The sequence below is a fragment of the Ovis aries genome, chromosome 15, assembly GCF_016772045.2.
Source record: "Ovis aries strain OAR_USU_Benz2616 breed Rambouillet chromosome 15, ARS-UI_Ramb_v3.0, whole genome shotgun sequence".
Lineage (NCBI taxonomy): Eukaryota > Metazoa > Chordata > Mammalia > Artiodactyla > Bovidae > Ovis > Ovis aries.
Genome location: NC_056068.1, coordinates 50,280,428 through 50,303,127, shown reverse-complemented (window position 1 = coordinate 50,303,127; position 22,700 = coordinate 50,280,428). Strand labels below are relative to the sequence as shown.

General features: G+C 42.6%; 2 protein-coding genes across 7 annotated transcripts in view; one reads left to right on the top strand and one right to left on the bottom strand.

The window, feature by feature from the left end:
- The window catches only part of RNF121 (ring finger protein 121), an 85,532-nt gene extending 67,607 nt beyond the window's left edge, over positions 1-17,925 (bottom strand). For all 5 annotated transcript variants that reach the window (XM_004016278.6, XM_060399420.1, XM_027979467.3 and 2 more), the window contains exon 1: positions 17,857-17,925. In XM_004016278.6, coding sequence (XP_004016327.1) covers positions 17,857-17,919 — 63 coding nt within the window. In that variant the 5' untranslated portion in view covers positions 17,920-17,925. The remainder of the gene's footprint in view (positions 1-17,856) is intronic.
- A 419-nt stretch (positions 17,926-18,344) lies between these two features.
- The window catches only part of XNDC1N (XRCC1 N-terminal domain containing 1, N-terminal like), a 34,041-nt gene continuing 29,685 nt past the window's right edge, over positions 18,345-22,700 (top strand). For both annotated transcript variants that reach the window (XM_060399419.1, XM_060399418.1), the window contains exons 1-2: positions 18,345-18,622; positions 22,103-22,274. In XM_060399419.1, the coding sequence (XP_060255402.1) occupies positions 22,230-22,274 (45 nt within the window). In that variant the 5' untranslated portion in view covers positions 18,345-18,622; positions 22,103-22,229. The remainder of the gene's footprint in view (positions 18,623-22,102; positions 22,275-22,700) is intronic.

Below are 22,700 nucleotides of genomic sequence, written 5' to 3'. Positions count from 1 at the left end.
GAACATGGGCAGGCTGGATAGTAAAACTAGCCCATGCAGAATGCCTTATTTCCTTGGCTTTTACGTTATTCCCACTTTTCGCCCCAAGAAATGGCTCCAGAGCAACAACCACTTTCCTCAGTGATGAGAAAAAGTTGTAAGTCCTCATTTGGCATAGCTATTTACTTGCTATATGTCAACAAACAAGGCATTTCTCTCTACACCTCAGTTTCCCCAAATATACAGGAGGAGGTGGGTTTAAGTGATTTTCAAGGCCCATCAAAGGTAAAATACTGTAATAATTCATGCCAAATCTAACTCCAAAGCTTTGGAGTCAGCTATAATACTCCGACTTTCTAGACTGCCACAGTTTCCTTAGTTACCACAGAAGTGAAAGCAAATGCCTCAACTGTGGTGAGATGTGATATAACAGGATGCTACCAAATTAAGTCAATGAAAATTTACCAAGCAACGACCATATGCAAGCATCAGAAATATCCATCACTTGGAGGACAGCCTCTTGCCCTAGCTTCAGGTACCTGTTAACTGCAAAGGGCCCTAAACTCTGGAACCCCATCCACCAGGGCAACCTGGCACTTCAGAGGTCTCAACTGATCCTCTCAAGTCAGAGACTGAGCAACCGTGCAGCTAGAGACATCACTCTTTCACAAAACATTGGAGATGACGAAGTCCAATCTTTGCCCTTGCGGTAGTCACAGTCCAAGGGGTAGGAGGGGAGACAGACTATTAAACATAATATGATAAAGATAACCACTGACACATAAACAAAATGCTGTGTAAGCCCAGAGAAAGGAGAGATTAGCTAGTTTCTGAACCTGTTACGAATACAGCAAAACCATCATGCTAGCTGCCTCTGTCTCTTGCGGTAAGATACCATAACATGTGAAGTCCAAAGTTTCATGGCATACCCATATTTGTAACTCCCACTTTCCTTCTTGTTTACATTTTTCTCTAACTCCTTAGCCCAGCAAGAATTCAAGGCCAATTAATTACAGTGCAATTACCTCATTTTCCAGACCTCATAAATCATCTGGGGACCATGAAGACATTGGTCATGCTTAGTCAAACTGTGAAGCCTGCCATGGACAGTACACCGTGGGCAGCGGAGTGAGAGCAGACACTGGCTGGGATAACTGTTGTGGCTGCTGTCTGCCCACCACTCTACCCCTCCCGCTATCACCAGAAAAGTGCATGCTCCAGGCCAACTGAACTTCTACAGAAGTGGAAGGAATATTTAATGACCTCTCTCACATTCAACAATCATCAAATTTGGGGGCATTTAATGCTCACTTCCCAGGTTCTTCAATTCCTACCTCATAAAATGTCTATTTCTCCAACTGGGTTCCTCTCCACCTGGTCCTCCTCTCTCTTTCCTACCTGCACTCCAGCTTTCCATACACTCTTTACTTTTCTACCCATCCTTGAAGACCAACCCAGACATCACCTCGTCCAGAAGCCCTTCCAGAACTGAACTACGAAACTCCTAAAGCCCATGTGTCTGGAATATCCACCCACCTATGAAATCTCCCTCCAGATTTTCACTGCCACACCTCGTTGGTCCAGACTTTATCTGGTGCTCTCTCCTAGACGTGCAGTCACTTCCGAGGTGCTCTCTCTGCCAGAACAATTCATAACAGAAGCAGCCACTTTATCAGACACCATCTGCCTGCATCAGCCCCCTACTCTGACAAACTATGACAATTTCCTACTGCCTTTGGATTGAAGTCCAAAACTCCTTGGTATGACACACAAGGCACTTCATAATCTGGTACAACCAGCTACTTATCTCAACACCTCCAACAAACGGCCTTTCACTCCAGCCTCACTAAATCACCTACCACTCTATCATGCTCCTCCCTTTTCTCCCTCGGTGCTTTGGCTGCTGCGGTCTTCTCTTCCTAGAATTCTTTCCTGACCTTCACTCTCTAGCTCATTTCTATTCCTTAAGATGCAGCTCAAATACCACCTCTTTTGTGACATATTCTCCAACTTTATTCACTCACACACCCATTCAACAACTGTTAACTGATCATGCTATGCTCTAGACAGGGAATACAATAATAAATAAATAACAGCTCTCACTCTCAAGGAGCTTAGAGTCTAGCAGATCTCCTCAGGCAGAGTAGTTCCCTTCCTCCTCTGTTCTCCAGAAATTCACAATTTGCACAAATCTCTAAGGTCACATTTACTACATTTAATATAATACTTGTTTCTGAGTCTGTTTTTATGTCTAGACTCTAATCATCTTGAGGTCAAGGATCTTTTCCTTTTAAGGCTTTATTGAGGCATAGCATCCATCTCAGGTAGACAATTCACTGACTCTTCATATATTTAGAGAGTTGTACAGCCATCTTATTTTAAATCATTTCCATCACACTATAAAGAAAGCTCAAAGCTCACTGCCCTCCCCATTCCTTTCCCTAGACCTGCTGCTGCTGCTGCTAAGTTGCCTCAGACCCCAGAGACGGCAGCCCACCAGGCTCTAAGCAACCCCTAATCTACTTTATATCTCTATAGATTTGTCTGTTCTGGATCTTTCATATAAATAAAGTCACACAATATGCTGTCTTTACTTACTGGCTTCTTTTATGGTGCATAATAGGTAGCATGTTTTTCAAGGCTTATCCATGTATCATGATACAGCATGTATCAGTAGCTCACGCCTTTTTTGAACAGGTAATCTTCCACTGTATGGATATACATTTTATGTAACCATTTACCAGGTGATAGACATTTGAGCCATCTACTTTTTGGCTATTATAATACTGCTATGAACATTTGTGTAAGTTTTTATGGAGACAAATGTTTTTATTTCTCAAGTATATATCTAGAGTGGAATTACTGGGTCATATGGCAAATCCATGCTTAACCTTCTGAGGTACTGACAAACTGTTTTCCACAGCAACTGTACCATTTTACATTTCCACTAGCAGTGCAGGAGGAGTCCAATTTTTCTACATCCACAACACCTGTTATTACATCTTTTTGATTATAGCATCATATTGGGCATGAAGTGGTATCGTGGTTTTGATTTGCATTTTTCTGATGGCTAATGATGTTCAACATCTTTTCAAGTGCTTATTGCCATTTGTGATTTTCTTTTTTGAAAAAGGTCTAGTCAGATCATTTGTTCATATTTTACTGCATTATTTACCTTTTTCTTATTAACTGGTAAGAGCTCATCACATATCCCAAATATAAATCCCTCATCAGAAATACGGTTTACAAATATTTTCTCCCATTTAGCAATCCAAAGTGGTCTGATAATCATCTGAATCTTACTCATTTTCACATTTCAAAGCACTGCACATGTTCAGTAAATGTTAGGTGGGCATTACTGCTTTTAACTGCTTTGAAGACAAGAATAATGCCTTACTTGTTCAGCATCTCCCTCACATGTCACACCTAGCACTAGACATAAAGCACATGATCTGGAAATACACAGAGGCTGAGTAACTCTCACTTGAACAAAACAGTGGGAATGATGTTGTAGAAGAATCCAGAGGAACTGGGAAAGCCACCTGAAACCAACAGAACTTATTTACATTGGCTACTACCAGTTACCCCTGAGACCGCTGCTGCTCCCTGAGAGTAAGAAGCAACTTCAGTATAAGCTATTCTTACAGTGGCCCATGCTAAGAAGTAGTCATCAAAACGTTCCATTACTTAGAAAACCAGCCACCCTCCCTCCATTCCCTTAGCCAGTGAGAGATGGCAAGCACATGAGAGCACTAACTGAGACGCCGGCTCTGCTTGAAATGCCCTTTCTTCTCCTTGAGGAGGTCAAACTTGGCCTAAAGAGACAGCCTGGTATCTGGATCACATCAGTGATGCACAGCTGGCACAGGAGCTCCATCCTCTGTGGGTTTTAAGTTAGAAAGTGACGCCTCCTCTTAAGCACTAACATGAAATCCTTCATGATTATCAACAGCCAACAGTAAATACTGAATACTTTCCAAACTTGTAAGCATACAAATAGGACTGAGGGAAGCTTTGGGAAAAAGGAAAAACTGAAGAACATGGTTGGTTCTACCAGAAGGCCTAGATCAGTAGGGCAGGAAATGTCTCTATCATCTCTTCCTTTCTATTATTCAAGCTACAAACATAATCCAGGTCCTTCAACCTCATGCCTTTCTTGCTAGTCACTGCACTCAAGTTCAAAATCTTCTGGTTTCCTAGTACTGCCTGTAAGAGAAAGTAAGAACTCCCCAGTGGGCTACATAGTGCCCTCCCAGAAAGCACTCAGAGTGAGCTCATGTGACCACACAAGGCCATGACCTGCCCCAGACTGCCTTCCAGTTTCACCCTCCTCTGCTCCTGCACACCTCTGGCATTTAACATGTGCTCCCCCGCACTATACATAATACACCAGAAAGCACACTTTGAAATTAGATAAATCTGGAAGTACTACTTGCCTGGATTAAGGTATGTCTTCCTCGCCTCTCTAATCCCTTCTCCATTTCTGTCCCCCGAGTGATCTTTCTAGAACGCAGATCTGATCCACGCCACTCACCTGTGCTTAAAGTTCTTCCACGGTTAATCACCCACTACACATAAAAATCCAAACTCCTCAGGGATCTCACACCCACCTCCCTTTCCAGTCCCCCTTTCTCACCACGCCCACCCTCTACTCAAGATGCTGCGGTGACACTAACCTTAGTCAGTGCCCCGGCCTGCTGTTCCCTCCCTCTCACTCGCACCTTGCTCATACTGCTCCTTCTGCCCAGAGGGTCTTTCCCTTCTTTTCTTGGCTGATTAACCTCTGGTCATTCTTTCCACACCAGCTGAAATGCCACTTCTCTGGGGAGCCTCTCTTGATCTCTTGCCATTTTCTGTGCTCACAGAGAGCTCTGTGAGTCTCTGTATTACAGCAGTTGTTACATCTGCTTATTTCACTAACTCTTCCACTGGACTACGAGCAGCCTGAGAGCAGAGCCTAGGTCTTCATTATCCTTCACAGCTAAGACAGTGCCGTGATAAATGTTCAGTGCATGCTTGACGAATGGATACACGAATAAACAGGATTCTCCCGCCATACACCCAAGGCTGGCCTAACAAATACCTTTATTACTTCTTTAAGCCAACAACACTGTGACTCAAGTGTCTCACTGACTTGTCTCAGTAACAACTGTGTGGTAGAGACAGGATAAAAAGGCAGATCTTCAGAGTCTCAGACCAACGTCCAGAACTCTCCTCCCACTCTACATTCATATTTCCAACTGCCTAATTAACACCACCACTTAGATGTTTACATAGCCATCCCAAACTCAGCATAGACAAACACAAGTTTTCTGTATTTCCTTCTCCTCACCCCAACAAAAATTTCTCCTAGTCTGTCCTGTCAGTACACAGTAACATCAGCCATGGTGTTGCCAACTACTCAAGTGACAGCAAAACAAACTCAAAAAACCTGAAAGTCAAGCTTGATTATTTTCATCCCTTACGTCCCATATCCAATCCACCAGCAAGTCCTGTAGGCTCTACTTCAAAGCATTCTAATTTCATCTCGCCATCTCTGCCACCCTACTCAAACTCCCCCTCGCCCCCAACTCCAAAATCTCTCACTCAGACTACTGCCAACAGCCTCTTAACTGCCCTCCTCAAACGCTCCCCTACAATCCATTCTCCTCAAAGTAACCAAAAAGATCTTTTTGAAAAATGCAAATCAGCTCGCCTCACTATTTTAAAAATCATCCAAAGTCTTCATTGTACTCTCAATAAAATTCAACACATTCTGCAGCATCTACAAGGCCTTACATATCTGACTCTGCCAAACTCCGCGACTTCATACAGTACTATTTTTCTCTTGCTCACTGTAACTCAGCCCCACTGGTCTTCTTCTTTGGTCCCAAGACATGCGTAACCCGTTGCCACCGATTTGTAGTTGGTTCTCCCTCGACTTGACACAGTATGCTTCCAAATCTTCAAGCTGCTAAGTCTTCTTCATTCAGGTCTCAGTTTAAATATCACCTCCCCAGAGGCATTCCATAAACCTCCCCATTGAAAGTAGCATCTCTCCTTGAGTCATTCTCCATCCTTTTCTCAGAGTACTTAACACCATTTGAAGTTATCCTCCTAGTTATTTATTCATTATCTGTGTTTCCCCTATTAGAAAGTAAACTTCACAAGAGAAAGGACCCAACCTAGAAAAATTCCTGACATTCTGAAGTTGCAAGTATTTGAATCAGAATGAATAAATAATATACATTATATATTCAACAAACACTTGAGTGAATGTGTGAGTGAATGAATTAAGGAATGGAATGGGAAAGGCAAAAAATAATAAGTGCACTCTATTTAATATTTTTATGGCTGCTCACTTTTCTCCACCCTGCTTTTGGTTTTGCTTAGATCCCCACAATCTCTTGGACTACTGTAATACTCCCAACTAATTTCTTCTCCTTTCCCCAAGCTGATCCTTCCAAAAATAACTTACAGCCTTCTACCAGATTTGATCATTCTGAGACATAGCTCTGAGTGTGTTGTAAGTTCAAGCCTCTTAGCATGTTGTTAACAGAGGAGCCTGGTAGGCTGCAGTCCATGGGGTCGCAAAGAGTTGGACGTGACTGAGCAACTTCACTTTCACTTTTCACTTTCATGCATTGGAGAAGGAAATGGCAACCCACTCCAGTGTTCTTGCCTGGAGAATCCCAGGGACGGGGGATCCTGATGGGCTGTCGTCTATGGGGTCACATAGTCGGACACGACTGAAGCAACTTAGCAGCAGCAGCATGTTGTTAAAAAGGTCTTGCCAACTTTATCACTCACTGCTATCCCCCTACATTTAATCTATATTCCACTAACACAGGAATTCTTATAGTTCCCAGAATATTCTTTTTTTTTTCTTTAAAATCACTTTTATTATGTTTCTCTACACCTGGCCACATCCTTCAGCATTGCTTTTTATTTTTTATTTATTTATTTATTTTTTATTTTTATTTTATTTTATTTTTTAATTTTTATTTTTACTTTATTTTACTTTACAATACTGCATTGGTTTTGCCATACATTGACATGAATCCACCACGGGTGTACATGCGTTCCCAAACATGAACCCCCCTTCCACCTCCCTCCCTTTCCAGAATAGTCTATGTGGAATAGAATAGAATATTCTATTCTAACGCCTTTAAGCCTTTGCATATCTTTTCATTTTGCTGGACCACTCTTCCCTTTCTCACAGACTATGTACTGAACTCAATCCTCAAGAACCATCTCAAGCATCCTCTGTTAAGTCTTTAATGATTCCCTCAAGCAGCAAGTCACTCTCTCCTTTGTCACCACAGTACGTAACACACACTTGCACTACACTGCAATCATTTGTTTCCATGTCTGTCTTCCTCTATGTGACCATCAGCCCCCTGAAAGCAGGAGTTATGTCTTCATGTTTGTGTCCCCTGCACTGTATCTGGTGTATTGAAGGACTCAATAAATGCTGACTGAAGGAATGAGTGGATATGTCTTAATTCCTCAACTTGGCATTTGAAGTCAACCTCATACTGGCTCCAACCTATGTTTCTCCATTTAGTACTTAGTCCTCTCTTACTTGCTGATCCCCAATCACATTTACTTTCTCATATTTACTTGGGACCTTTATTTCTAATGCTCTCAGTTCAGTTCAGTTGCTCAGTCGTGTCCAACTCTTTGTGACCCCGTGAACCGCAGCACGCCAGGCCTCCCTGTCCATCACCAACTCCCAGAAGTTTACTCAAACTCATGTCCATCGAGTTGGTGATGCCATCCAACATCTCATCCTCTGTCGTCCCCTTCTCCTGCCCTCAATCTTTCCAAGCATCAGGGTCTTTTCAAATGAGCCAGCTCTTTGCATCAGGTGGCCAAAGTATTGGAGTTTCAGCTTCAACATCAGTCCTTTCAATGAACACCCAGGACTGATCTCCTTTAAGATGGACTGGCTGGATCTCTCTGCAGTCCAAGGGACTCTCAAGAGTCTTCTCCAACACCACAGTTCAAAAGCATCAATTCTTCTGTGCTCAGCCTTCTTTATAGTCCAACTCTCACATCAATACATGACACTGGAAAAACCATAGCCTTGACTAGACGGACCTTTGTTGGCAAAGTAATGTCTCTGCTTTTGAATATGCTATCTAGGTTGGTCATAACTTTCCTTCCAAGGAGTAAGTGTCTTTTGATTTCATGGCTGCAATCACCATCTGCAGTGATTTTGGAGCCCAGAAAAATAAAGTCAGCCACTGTTTCCACTGTTTCCCCATCTATTTGCCATGAAGTGATGGTACCAGATGCCATGATCTTAATTTTCTGAATGTTGAGCTTTAAGCCTCTCTTTAATGCTTTAATTAAATTAAATTAAATTAAGTTTTAATGCTCTCTCTAGTGAAACTTAAATCATCCATTAAGGTCCAGCTCAGGCATCTCCTTCTCCATGAAGTCTTCCCTAACCATTGTGATAAGAAGAGATTTACTTTCCCAACAGCAGTTTTTCTACTGATGAGGTATTTAGAACGTCTTATAATTATAGCCTTGCCAATTGAACTATATGTGCTACTTTTCTAACTGAACTATGAAAGCTCTTTGAAGGCATGAAACATGAATTAGTATATTTCTTCTCAACTTAAGTACCTAACACAGTGCACTGCATAAAGCAAGCAGGTATCACTAAAGTTTTATTAGTAGAGAAAGGTACGTTTAATAGTACGCTTAGAGATAATATGCCTCCAGTCCTTCACATATATGTGCTTTTACCTTGGTATAAATTAGTCTCTTGATCATATGACAAACATTATTCTTGCTTTAAGAATGAGCCCAATGTCATATCCTCTCTGAAGTCTTCCCTAACTCTCCCAAATATACTTTCACACTCTGCCACGTACCTGTGGTACCTGTACATGACTTCACTAATCACACTACATTGGTCATTATCACTTAGGGGGTCCTTCTCCCTACTAGACCATGAACTCTTGAAGCACAGAGTCTCTTTAAACATTTGTAGGGTTCTTTTTGTTTGGTTGTTTTTTCTTTTTGGCCACAACGCGCAGCATGCAGGATCTTAGTTCCTTGACCAAGGATCGAACCTGTGCCCCCTGCAGTGGAAGAGTGGAGTCTTTACCACTGGACTGCCAAGGAAGTCCCTCTATAATAATTTATGAATTCCCAACACAAAATAAAGTATCTGGCAAAATTAAATGCTCAATAAATATATGGTGAATTTTGAAAACAGTAAATTCATGTTATAGGGTATACCAGCAATAGAGATCATGGCATCCCATCTCTGGGTTCAAATCTCAGTTCTACTTACAAGCTATCCACCCCTGAATAAGTGACTTGGCAATGCCTCAGTTTTTATTCATCTGGAAAGTGATGACAATAATAGTATTAAAAGAGAATTAAAATAGCTAATGCATGTAAAATGCTTGGTGTAATGCCTGCCACGCAGCATCGACTAAAAAAGTTAGCTATTGTTTGTTATCATTAGAAAGAGAGCTACATGACAGGAAGCTTAATGACACCTCAGCAAGAGAGTGGGCTCAATCCTATGGGCAAATGGGGAGTAGAACGCCACTGGAGACGTCCTCAGTAACAGACACACTCAGTTACTGAGAACATCCTACTGGGAAGGGGGAAGGAGGGCAGAGGGAACAGACCATGACAGGGCTATGCTCTCTGCCTCCAGCTTCCCCTTTCCCCACTGGTTCTCCCTCGTTGCTCAGGGCCAAAAGCCCCATGGCCATAACTCAGCATCCTCTTGGGATAGCTGCACTTTAGAGGGAACTAATGAGTTTATGTTTACCGACAGATTTTCCTCTGAGGAACAGAAAGATAAATGACTTCAAGAAGGGAAAACACAAAGAAATAAAATAGAGAAGAGGAATGACACTGGGTGGGTTATCCTGGGTTGACTTCCACAGAGTAAGCTTTTAGGCCAATAGCCCCAGGTGAACTGAACCTAATTAACCCCAAGTGGAGTGAACCTAAATTCGTCAGAGGATTCTCTGGCAGGGCATGTGCCTCCATCATGGGTCAAAGATGCAAAGAAGTAGGATCTAGGAAGACAGGACTAAAAAGATGAAGCTACAGAAATGAGAATTCCAGCCCAATCTGAAGAATACTGCAGCAGAGGAAATCAAAGAGGGAAGAGGCTGACCAAAGAATGATAAACTCCCTTTCACTGTTATTTAGTCGCGCTAAGTTGTGTCCAACTCTTTTGTGACCCCACAGACTGTAGCCCACCAGGCTCCTCTGTCCATGGGACTTCCTAGGCAAGAATACTGAAGTGGGTAGCCATTTCTTCCTCCAGATGATCTTCTCCAGGCAGGTCTCCTGCATTGGCAGGTTGATTCTTTGTGTTTAAACACAGACAAGGTGACCACTTGCAGGGAGTGTTTGACATGGGCAAATGGATTAGATTTAAGATCCTGCAGTAAGCATTTGAATATCTACTCTATGGTAACTATTGTGAAAGATCAGGTGCTGGGAACACGGAGGTGATATGGTCTGTCCCCTCAGTAAGTCCACTGCTCAGTGGAGGAGACAGACAACACAACACAGCCAAGTGCTGACCGATGTCTACACAGGGCACTGGAGGCACAGAGCAGGTCCTCAGATTCCGTGCTATGACTCACTGGTGAGGAGCAAGACGGCATTCATGAAAATTGGAAAAGCGGTTTATAAGCAAATAGTACTGTCAGGAGCTATTGTATTACTGCCAGGCCAGGCCAGACAGTGTGTCAGTTAATCTTTGCAATTTAGTCAACGCTTCCTTAAACCTGAGTAGAATCCACATCTATAAACATTCTCATTTATTCAACAAATATAATCAATGTCTGCTATTGCCAAGCACTGGCTAAGGCAGAGGAATGCAGAGATGAGAAAGACAGCTCCTGCATTCAAAAAATTAGAACATTCCTCTTCATCTTTTCTTATTCTCTCTCCGACCTTCCCTTAATGACCAGCCTGTGTATGTGCTCATTGTGCCTGATTATTTGTGACCCATGGACCCGCCAGGCTTCTCTGTCCATGGAATTTTCCAGGCAAGAATACTGAAGTGGGTTGCTATTTCCTGCTCCAGGGGATCTTCCAGACCCAGGGATCAAATCCGTATCTCTTGCATCTTCCGCATCTCCCTCATAAGCAGGCAGATTCTTTACCACTGTACTGCCTGGGAAGCTCTTTATTGACCAGAGGACACTTTAAATTCCTTCTGGAAGTAGATGAGTTATTAAGTAACAGATTAATTGCAAAAAGAAAGAGTGAGCTTGGGGGGGGGGTGGCGGGCGGTTGGAAGTTTGTAATGGGAAATCAAATGGAAAAAACTGTGCATGTAGACAGGGTGTCTGCCAGAGTATGAGACTGACTGCACAGAAAGTCAAAGGTTATGGTATTCGAGGTTATATGTAAGCCTTTTTGTCTAAAACTTTCCTATCACCATTTTTCTACTCTTATCCTAAGATTATTGGCACAGATTATTAATAATAATTATACCTTCATTTGGTCATTCTCTACCATTTACCGAGTACCCAACAGGAATTATAGGACTCACAAAGCAAAGTAAAATACAGGGATCCAAGACTTTCAAAGCTGCAGGAGACCTCTAGAAGTCATGTGGTCCAAATCTATCATTTCAAAGATGAAGAATCAAAGTGTGGAATCGCTCATGAGCTCTTATCTTCAAACATCTATTGAGTTATACTCTATGCCAGGCACCAAGGATATAAGGATGGATAGGAAAACAGCAACAGACTTTATTTTCTTGGGCTTCAAAATCACTGCAGATGGTGACTGCAGCCATGAAATCAAAGGATGCTTGCTCTTTGGAAGAAAAGCTATGACAAAGCTAGACAGTATACTAAAAAGCAGAGACATCACCTTGCCAACAAAGGCCCATATAGTCAAAACTATGGTTTTTCCAGTAGTCATGTATGGATGTGAAAGTCGGACCATTAAGAAGGCTGGGCACCAAAGAATTGATGCTTTCGAACTGTGGTGCTGGAGAAGTCTCTTCAGTCTCTTATATGGCAAGGAGATCAAACCAGTGAATCCTAAAGGAAATCAACTCTGAATATACATTGCAAGGACTGATGCTGAAGTTCCAAATACTTTAGCCACCTGATGCCAAGAGCTGACTCATTGGAAAAGACTCTAATGCTGGGAAAGATTGAAGGCAGGAGGAGAAGCAGACAACAGAAGAGGAGATGGTTGGATGGCATCACCAACTCAATGGAGGTAAGTCTGAGCAAACTCCAGGAGATGGTGAAGAATGGGGGAAGCCTGGAGTGCTGCAGACCATGGAATCGCAGAGTCGGACACAACTGAGCAACAAAAAGCATTTTCAAAGAGAACTCAGTCTCAAAGAATGTGATCCCAGTCAAATCACCTCTGTAAATGAAGTCCCACACTTACACAGTAGAAATGTCTAGCACAGGACAGCATGGGAAGTTACAGTACTCATATTGCCCACAGTGGTTAAGAGCACAGATGCTGTAGTCATCTTGGATTTGAACCCTACCTCTGTCATTTACCATCTGACCAAATTAGGCAAGTTACTTAAATCCCTCTGTGCCTCAGTTTCCACATCTGTAGAATGGATATAGCCATAATAATATCTATCTTGTAAAGTTGTGGTATGAAATTAGATAATGCATAGAAAACACCTGGCACAGGAACTGGCACATAGTAAGTACTGCAGTCTAAAACCTAGGTCTATAGTTTATAACTAGTTTTTTGGGGGTTTTTTGAACACTACATTACGCTACTACTCATTTTAAAACGATTAGTCTTTAAAAAGTCTTTTAAAAAAATCCAAAGATACATGGTCAGATAGCCAAGATTAAATTTCAGTCACATATGCTTCAATCCTTTAACAAACTCTTGACTTTCCCTAGAGAAAATCCCTGGAAACAAGGAGCATTTATCAAATGTCTACAAGGAGAAACCCATGGGAGGGAAAACAAAAAACAAAACAAACAGTCCAAGATTACTACTTTGAAAAAGCAATAGATGGGAATATCTACAGTCTGCCTGAGAAGACGATGGCACCCCACTCCAGTACTCCTGCCTGAAAAATCCCATGGATGGAGCCTAGTAGGCTACAGTCCATGGGCTCGTGAAGAGTCGGACATGACTGAGCAACTTCACTTTCACTTTTCACCTTCATGCATTGGAGAAGGAAATGGCAGCCCACTCCAGTGTTCTTGCCTGGAGAATCCCAGGGACGGGGGAGCCTGGTGGGCTGCCGACTATGAGGTCGCACAGAGTTGGACACGACTGAAGCGACTTAGCAGCAACCTGAGAAAAGAAGATATGATATAGATTGCCACTTCCTCCTTGATGTACATATGGCACTTACTCCACTGACACAGCACCTGTGACACAAATTTGTATTTATCACTCTTCACCTAGGCTAGTCTGTGACCTCCTTGAAGGCAGTTATCACACATTATCCATGATATGATCAAGCATAGCACAGTACCTAGAACAATTAATCAAAAAGTTTAATGAATTGATAAATGAACACAGAGAAAAATCATGAAAGACAAGGAAAGAGGGTATTAGTGTAGATCAGACTAGTTCTACAAGACAAGAGCACCTTGGGCTTGGACCTTAAATACACATAGGATTTGGAAAGACACAGGGAGAAAGGGAAGGTACTCCAGGCAGACAGGACAGCACAAAGACAGACCTGGTAGGAATCAGAAACATGGTACACAGGATGTTAGAGCTTTAGTCACAATTTAGTTCAACTCTCACAGGGATGCTGTAAATATTCAATTTAAAGAAAAGCACAAACGACTAAGCAGAGGAGTGTATTACCACTATTCAAAACTAATAATTGTTGAACACTGTTTGGTGCCTGTTTTATGCCAGGCCCCACACCAAGTGAAGGGACTGTGACCATGAGCAAGATGGACCTGGACTCTGCTCTTGGGCAGCCAACAATCTAGTGGGGAAGACACAGACAGTTAAAATAATGCTTGGTAGAGGTGGGCTAGAGGAGGTACAGGGAGGCTGAAGGAACATAAAATAGGGTCACCCAATCAGTGGACAGTAAGAGAAAGCTCCCTGGCTTTTAAGGTGTGGTTTGAGACACTCAACGGGTTCTGAGTCCCTTCAAGGACTACAAGTCTTCAAAGTGAGATTTTTCTTTTTAAATAAAGGGTTTCATGACTAAGGTTTTTAAACCACCAATCTAATCCAATCTTTTCTTTTAACAAGAATAAATCAGGGCCCAGAAGAGGTAAATGACACACTAAAGACAACAATAAGTTGGCTGCAGGCTGCTTTGAACTTGAGCTGGAAGCTACTCACTTATCTGCATGATATCACATCATTTTGGCAGATGAACAACTACTGGGAGAAGACACATCCAGAATTCACAGGAACTATCCAGGCAGGCAGGCTGGCCCCAATAGGATGTAGAAGTGTTTTTTTAGCTTAGGTCCCAAGCCAAGTCTCCATGCCAAGATGGTGCCTCCAATTCCTCTAATGGCTGGCCCGCTACCCCTTCACGAAGGAACGCACAGGCTCCAGGAGTAAGTCAGCTTCCGGGCCTCCAAGCTGGTACCCATGCTTTATCCTCCCCAACACGCTCAAGTACCCTATGGTGTTTAGCAAGTGAAAGAACTTAGCCAGTCATCACAGCCTGTTTAATACCTAGCCTGAGCTGGCTAGACCCATAGCTCATCTCCCTAACTGCCACTGGGCTGGTCACTCCCCATGACCAGGGAGGGGCTCAGCAGAATCACGTTATTGGTAAACTAAAGGATCTGTATAGAAAAACCAATATTCTTTTAGTTAACCACCACTCTGAACCTCTCAGGAATGAAACGCTGCTTCACATATTTGTGATGGGTCCTTTGTACATTAAGAAAGGGGTAGTTTACTTTGGTTTAAGATAAGCCTGGCTTGAGAATGGAACCTAGGTGGCTCAGCATAGCACGGTGGTGTAAAACTTAGTTCTGCACAGCAGAGGCAGACCCCAGCTGGAATCTGCACTTCCCCATCATGAACTGTTGGAATCCTGGGAATGCCACTTAGCCTCTCTTGCTTCAGTCTCCTCATTTACAAAATGCAATAAACACCGACTAATTCACAGGGTTGCTGTTAATAATAAATGAAATAATGCAGGCTTTAAACAGGAGCTGATTTATGATAAGGGCTCAATAAACAGTGGTCTTTTCTACTAGTAGCTCTTTTCCTAAGCCCTCTTTTCTATTCAGGAGAAGCAGTAAGTGAAACCTAAACTACCTTAACTGCTATAGAAAGTAATAGAAACTGCTATAGAAAGAAAAAAGGAAAGGAAAAGAATATGAATAAACTGATGGCTGCTATTCCAGACTACTTATGCTAAGGACATCTGATACTGGAAAACAGATCAGATATCCTAAAGAAATCAGAGCATGGAGTCTTTCCAAAGAAGTGGCATCTTAGCTAGATTATCCATTACTTTTTTATAATCTGAGCTTCACAGTAGTCTCTCTACCAAGTAGAAACTGTTAAAGGAGAGCAACTCTGATACCACATGCTTCTTTGTAAACCTAACTTTTCATTTTTCAACTCCAACCCATCTCCATCATAAAGACTTCAATGACTCTCAGCAGATTTGAGTGCTTGTCTCTAGCACCCCACTGAATCTGTTATACCCTTCCATTATAAAAAGTATCTAGTATTGCAGCAGGCCATTTGCTTGTCTTTTCTCTACATTATAGATTGGTAAAGATCCTGTCTTACTCATCTTTGAATTCCCAGTGCATAATACATGGAAGACTCCCATAATCACAAATTAAAGGATGGATTTCACTTTCTGTTTCACTAGTTAAGGATGCTAAAAAAAAAAAAGAAAAACAGCTGAGGAAGCATTAGTAGAAACTCACTCACAAACTAAGGTCACCCAGACCATACCCCTGCCTCTCCCCCTCTTTATTTGAGCTTGAAGGGAAAACTGTTCCTGCTTCTCAGAGTTACTTTCTTAAGCACACAAGGAAAAGGACAGAACCAGTCCACACAGAATTTCCAGACAGCAGATTATATTATTTCTTAGTAAATGAAACAAGGAACACAAGTTTCTGGGATGAATGCTAGTGCTTCATATAAAGTTGACTTCTAGGCATGACACTCTGGAAGTATAATTATGACACTAGAAGCGCTTAGATTTTTAAAACAGTAAGGAAGATAAGCAAAAATCAAAAATATCTAACTTCAAAACTTTCTTTTCTCCTTTGCCAAAACATTTGCTCTTTATCTCAATGAACCCTGGTACATGTAGCTGAAATCAGCTCCCCCCCCCCCCCCTGCTCAAAGGAGGCCATGATTAACAAAGCATGTGTAATAACCAAAACATATTATTTACTTTTATAAGGCACTTTCAAATATATCTCACTGCACTACAGCCAACCATAATCACAGAAACTTAAAGCTGAAAGGGGCTTGGAAGTCATTTCCACAACTACTCCACTTCACCAATCAAGTGGTATCCAAACATGCGTAGTCTTTAGTGACTGAAAGATACGGGTCTAAAATGGTTCTTTAAAAATCTCTCCCTGCTCTGACCACTTGTCAGTTTCTCAGTCTCCTCTCCCCATCTTAATGTTCTCAACCAGGTAAACCAAAACCTCCAAGTCATCCCACCACCAAACAACAGGCTTTGCTTCTCAAGTCCACTTCTACTCCCTTTCTCTGGGCCTCATCCCCAATCCCCACCCCACACTCCCACCCAGCCAAGGCCTCTAAGAAACTGATCCCTCAGACATCCCACTGGTTCCATCCCTAACAATCAAACCCCTTTCTCCTACTCCTCCCTGCTGTCCATATGCTGTCATGGGCAAGACCACAGGCACCCCTAGCCATGAATGTACCTTTGGCCTCGGAATCTTTTCCCTTTCCTTTCTCACCTTCTCTCTCTGCTTCTCAGCGCTGTCCCTTCATTCCCTTCAAACTCAATGTCTCCTTCCTCCTAGTGATTTCCTTCAAGGACCACTGGTCACTGAATACACCCGTTGTTAAATGCCTGTTACGTAGGTAAAAGAGACATACACCCTCAACAGCTCACTCTCAAAAAACTCATAAGTCTAATAGGAAAGAGGGAAAAAGAAAGAGAGAGAATCGCTGATTCGTTAAGACTCGACTCCTCTGAGAAGCCTACCCCAAACTGCACTGGTCCCCTCTTCTCAGTGCCACAGTTACACCTCCGATGAAAAGACTTCTTGTGCGTCTCCCACCACCATACCTTGGGTTCTTCTATGGGAAGGTCCCTAGCACCTACCCCTGAGCTTCGCTCAAAGGTGATACTTAAACGTTTAAGTGAGTGAATGGATACATTTCGCTATACGATAGTTCATTCACCCGTTCGTTCTATCATCCGTTGACCAAAGCTCTATCGAGCCCACAGTATGTACAAAGTTCTAGAACTTAAAGCGCTCTTACATAAAAAATAACTCAAACCTGAAATACTAGTAGATAAACACTCTTCCGTGGTCCGCGTCCCCCGCCCCGACTCCAAACCCAGACAGTCCTTTCCTTTCCCTCAGTGAAAACCCAGCTTTCCCTCACAGAAGTCTACGCCCCTCTAACTCAAACCACCTGGCAGCCCTTTAGTCCTCCCCAAGACCCTCAACTAATCCTAAATCTTAACACCCCCATCCCTCTGGCTTCTCTCTCTGTCCTCCACCTCCACCCTTGAGGTTGCTGCAAGTCTTCTACCCCATGACTGCCTCCGAGTCCCCGAGTCCTGGGTACCTCAGATTTCCCTCTTCGCGCACCCACTCCCCAGTTGGCTCCTTCCCTCTAAGGATCTCGTCTCTCCTAGGACCCCTACTCCCGATACCTCCCCTCCCTTCCCTTCAGTTTCAGGTTGAGTCTTTCTTCTCCTCAATTCTCAACTCTTCTCACCTCATCCAGCTCCCGTTCTCCGGCAGCACCGGCTCCAACCTCCACCTCCACCACTGCCGCCATCTTCACAGCTCTCCCCCTCCCCGCAGGCCCCGCGCGAGCCAGCTGCTTCCGCCGCTCAACTGCTTCTAGCGAATCGGCTGTACAAGCTTCGGCAGAGGGGGCGGGGCACCAAGACAGGCAGAGACCCGAAGGCAACTAAGAGACCGTCTGCCTGCTACCCACTTAAAGGTTAAGGAGGAGTGGATTCCGTGTACTTCTAAGCGTCGGCGGCGGAGGAGGGATCTTGGCAAATGAGAAATTAGCCTTGTATTATTTTCAGTACAAATATGTCACCAATTTTTGCCTGTGTAGAACCAAAGAGAAGAGCCCCAAGGCTGTCTACTTTGCGACGCTCCCTCAATGGGCAACTCTTGGGAAGCGTGGAGACTACTAAGGACTACATTTCCCAGAATGCCTAGAAACTGACCCGGAAGTTTAAAGTCCGGTCTCTCCGGGGGATTTGCAAGGCGTGAAATATATAGAAACCACCCGAAAGTACTTTTCTGTCTAAGCACGTGTCTTCTTACCTTGGTGGGAGTCAGTTTCCGGGAACAGCGGCTTCTTGAGGCCCCAGAACCTGTTCCCGGGCTTCGGGAGGCGGAAGAGTAGTGCTTGGGGTCAGAAGGCGGAGGTTAGAGGACAAAATTGGCGGGAGAACGTTTTTGGGTTTTTTTTTGGTCCAAGATCTAAGGCAGCGGTGGCACTTCGAAGTCCGTTATCCCGGGTGAGGGTCATTCGGGTTTTCGATGGGGGGGGGGGGGGGAGAAAGGACAAAAGGGAGGAAGGGTGGCTATAAAGGAAGTGGACAGGACAGCGCGTTCCGAGCAGCGGTGGAAGTAGCGGCTTAGGCTCAGGAATCTGAGAGCTGAAGAGTCTTGCCGGACTTCCACGGCCCCCAAACTGCTTCTTAGGCTCTCACGCCTCCGGATCCACTTCGCACATCTTCGAATTTTTTACTGTGCCCACACACTGCGTCCCCAGCTTCTACCCTTATGCCCGCCCTGTACAGCCTATTCACTATGCTGCACCCCAGCTTACAGTTTTCTTCTCATTTCCAGTACCCTGTTTTTTCTGTGCATTGTACATCTGAAGTACACGTCTCAAGTCTGTGGTCCCTGCTTACACTTCACCCCGCCCCCCGGAGGTCCCGGCTGAATCTACAGCATAGATAGAGCTAGGATGTCTTGTGGGCTCACCTTATTATTAGATTGACCGTCAACTTCATTGGGACCATCTACATTTATTTAAAATGGGAATTATATTTATTATGTGAAACTGGGTACAAAGAATATTATAAACACCGATTGACATCATAATCTATTTGCATACTCATTTTTTAAGAAAGATAATATGAAACAAGTGGAATTTATCTGTGTCCTTTACTATCGGATTCATTACCCTTTCATTCTCCCTAGAAGCAAGTCCTATAATTAGCTGTGTATTCTCCCAGTCAGTTGAAAAAAAAAAAATAGTGTGTATTCAGTGGGCAGTACAAGTATTGTTCCATTTCCTTTTGTAAAGAACCTAAGTGCTATTTTTCTATGTATAGTTATTTTTTTTATAACTTATTCTTTCACTATTTTGGGAGGAGGCAGTCTATCCATGTTTACATATATTTACATCTAATTTATTCCTTTTAACTGTTATATAGTATTCCATATGATATAGAACATTTCATTCATCCATTCCTCAACTAGTGGACTTTAGAGTTTTATGCTTTTTGCTGTTAGAAACATTACATGTATCTTTTTATGCACAGGAGCTAGAGCTGCACTGTTTAAGTAAACCAGGACAGGTGGCTATTCTTGAAATATAGCTAGTCAGAATTAAGATGTGCTGGAAGTGTTTATGAGAGAGCCCATTTCCCCATATTATTGCCACTCCTTCATACTGTAGACTTTTCTATTTTTTCCAGTCTTAGAGAAACAGGTATTTGCACTTTCCTTATTATCGGTGAGGCTGAGCACTTTTTTATATGGGGTATTGATCATTCAGATTTTATCTTAATGTGAATTGTATGTTTATATTGTCTCCCTAGTTTTATATTGGACTGCTTGCCCTTTTCTTGCCGACTTGTAGTATTTAAAATTTAAAAACAGTAGCAGTTTGTGGCCTATTATTGGTTGATGAGTTTGTTGTGTTTGCCAGAAACTTCTGCGCAATTCTGATTGAATTATATTGACCTAAGAAGTATTCTTTTCAGTGGCTATTTATTTATGCCTACTGTGTTCCAGCATCTCTCTGAAGTGTGGGAGATGATGAGCATGACAAAAATCCATATCCTCAAAGAGCTCACTGCTCAATGCAGGTACACACAGGATAAATAAGCTGGTGCCAAAAAACCAAGAACAACAGCGTATGCAAGGGCAGTGAAGTCAGAAAGCACTTAATCCCGTGAGAACAAGCAATTTGATAGATAGTGATCTTCATAAAAAATATTGTATATGTCTTATTCACCACTGTGTAACCTAGTCCAATGTCTGGTACCTGCTAGACACCCCCCTCCTCAAAATATTAGCTAAATAAAATATCTAAGATGGACAGCTTCAGAGTCCCCAAGCCTGGAGTGTAGTGTTGGGACTGGTTCAGTCAGATGTGTATATTAGTTATGAGAGATGGTGGAGTTTTTCCATCAAATCACAGGTGTATACTGGGAGTTTCTCCAAAACAGAGACCCTATCTATTTATTTATTTTTCTGTCTCCAGTATCTAGCAGAGAGTAAGAAAAATTGTTGAAAGTTCAGTGAGTTCCTATAATGAGAATAATCAGCTTTAGTTAATCTAAAGGCCTGGGGGGTGACTCAGGACTCACTCTGACCTCTTCTGTTTTTGAAGCCTTGGTACCATCTTGAATGTAACCCATGACCTTTAGAACGGTATTCATTAGACTTTGGTTACTGCTGTCACAGCAGCTACCTCACTCTGAGCATTCCATGACGGCTGACCATTTGGAGCCTAATACTTATGGTCATTCATTCAGCGGACACTGGTTAATCTGAAACTGTGTTTCTCCCTCTTAATGAGGATACAGAAATAAAACAAACATGAAGCCTGTCTTCCAAGAGCTTACAATTGGTCAAGGGACAAAAGACATATGCAGATCATTGTGATATAGAATTGAGAGGAGGGAGCTATCACTTTGAGGGCTGAGCAGAGTGGAGGTGACATGTGGCCATCAAATATGCATTAGATTTGTCAGCGAAAGAAGTAAAGAGCATTCCAAGCAGAGACAATGGCATGAACAAAGTCTCAGAGGTGGGAAAAAGGTTTCTTGATGGGAAGGACACAAGAGCATTATGACATGAGTATATCGAGGTCATGGACTCATTTCAGGGACCATATGAGTGAAGAAACGTGAGTGAAAGGGCAGGTAAATATTTGAAGAGAGATCCCATCTAAAGACATTCCGACAACTTTAAAACACCTCTCTCTGCTCAAGGAATTGTTGAAGTTAGGTGATGCACTAGGGTTCATTATACTAATATATGTGTGTGTGTTTGCATATATTTAAATTTTTCCATAAAAAGCTTAGCAAAAGACAAAATACAAGTTCCCACATGAACTTTTAAGATTAAATAAATAAGTAATTACGGTAAAACATCCCCTGCTGAAAGGAATAGTAGGAGATAAACCAGGAAATGGACAGATCTATGTTGTAGATGCTTTGAGGGGTCAAACTGAATTAAAGTTAATTTAGGCCTATCATAAAGCAAGGGATTTGCGTATGTCAGCAAGCCCTTAAAGATCTCTAGTAGAGAAGTAACTTAATCCAAGAAGATTCGTTTTATGGGAAGGGAAAAAAAACAATCTGTATCCCTTATTTAGTTGAATGTTTGTTGTACCTCTTTACTATGTGCTAGGGAGAATCTAGGGTTGTAAAGATGGATAATTTAAGGCATAGTTCATGCCTTGAGGGTTCAGCTTCATATAAATCCAACATCCACATGTTTATATATATATAATATATATAGTATAATAATTCTATTTATAATATATATATGTTTTGTACTTGCTGCTCTATTGCATTCCAGTTATTTCACTTTTGTTGGAATTTCATCATCGACCCTAGATCTGCTCCCTGATCACCACCCCACCAACCCCATCATAGTCATCAGAAATAGTGACTGATGTACTGATGTAAATAACTCCTGTTACCAGAAAAACATTCAAGGCTTGTTTATTTTCCTTTTGTTCTCTTCTTCAGAAGTAACATGACGATTCCTTCTCTTCTGGAAGCTGATGGGACCAAAATATAGGCACCAAAGCGGTAACAGAAGAAATCTCAGGAGAAAGCATTTTTCCTTGTGCTTAGGACAGCTGCTGGGCCCACCATGGCTCCAGTGAGGATTAGCCACGTGGTGTCATTTTCCTCTCAGGTATGTTAATTAGCAGGCATGGTTTTTTCTTGGTGACTGAAAACAGTGAAAGAAAAAAAAGGAGACTTAGCTCCATTTCAGGAAACTCCCAATTCAACAGAAGAGCCATTGTCCCTTCTTTAGGAGTTCAGAGTCAAAGGCAGGAAATGCAGCACTTGCTTTCAGGTTGCTCTCAGAGCAATGCAGGATACATAAAAGCAGGCCTCAAAGGTAAAGAAGGAAGCAACCTCAGGATTCCACCCTTCTCTGGAGGCAGCTGGCAAAGCTATAGGCCCAGAGCCTATACCAGGGTCCCCAGAAGGGCAATTTAGTCACACTGATGTTGAGATCAAGCTAAGGCACTCAAGGTCATCCCTGACCTGTAAGGATAACACCACTGCCATCAAAGGGGATCTCAGCATCCCTCCTATGAATCCACTTCCAGGA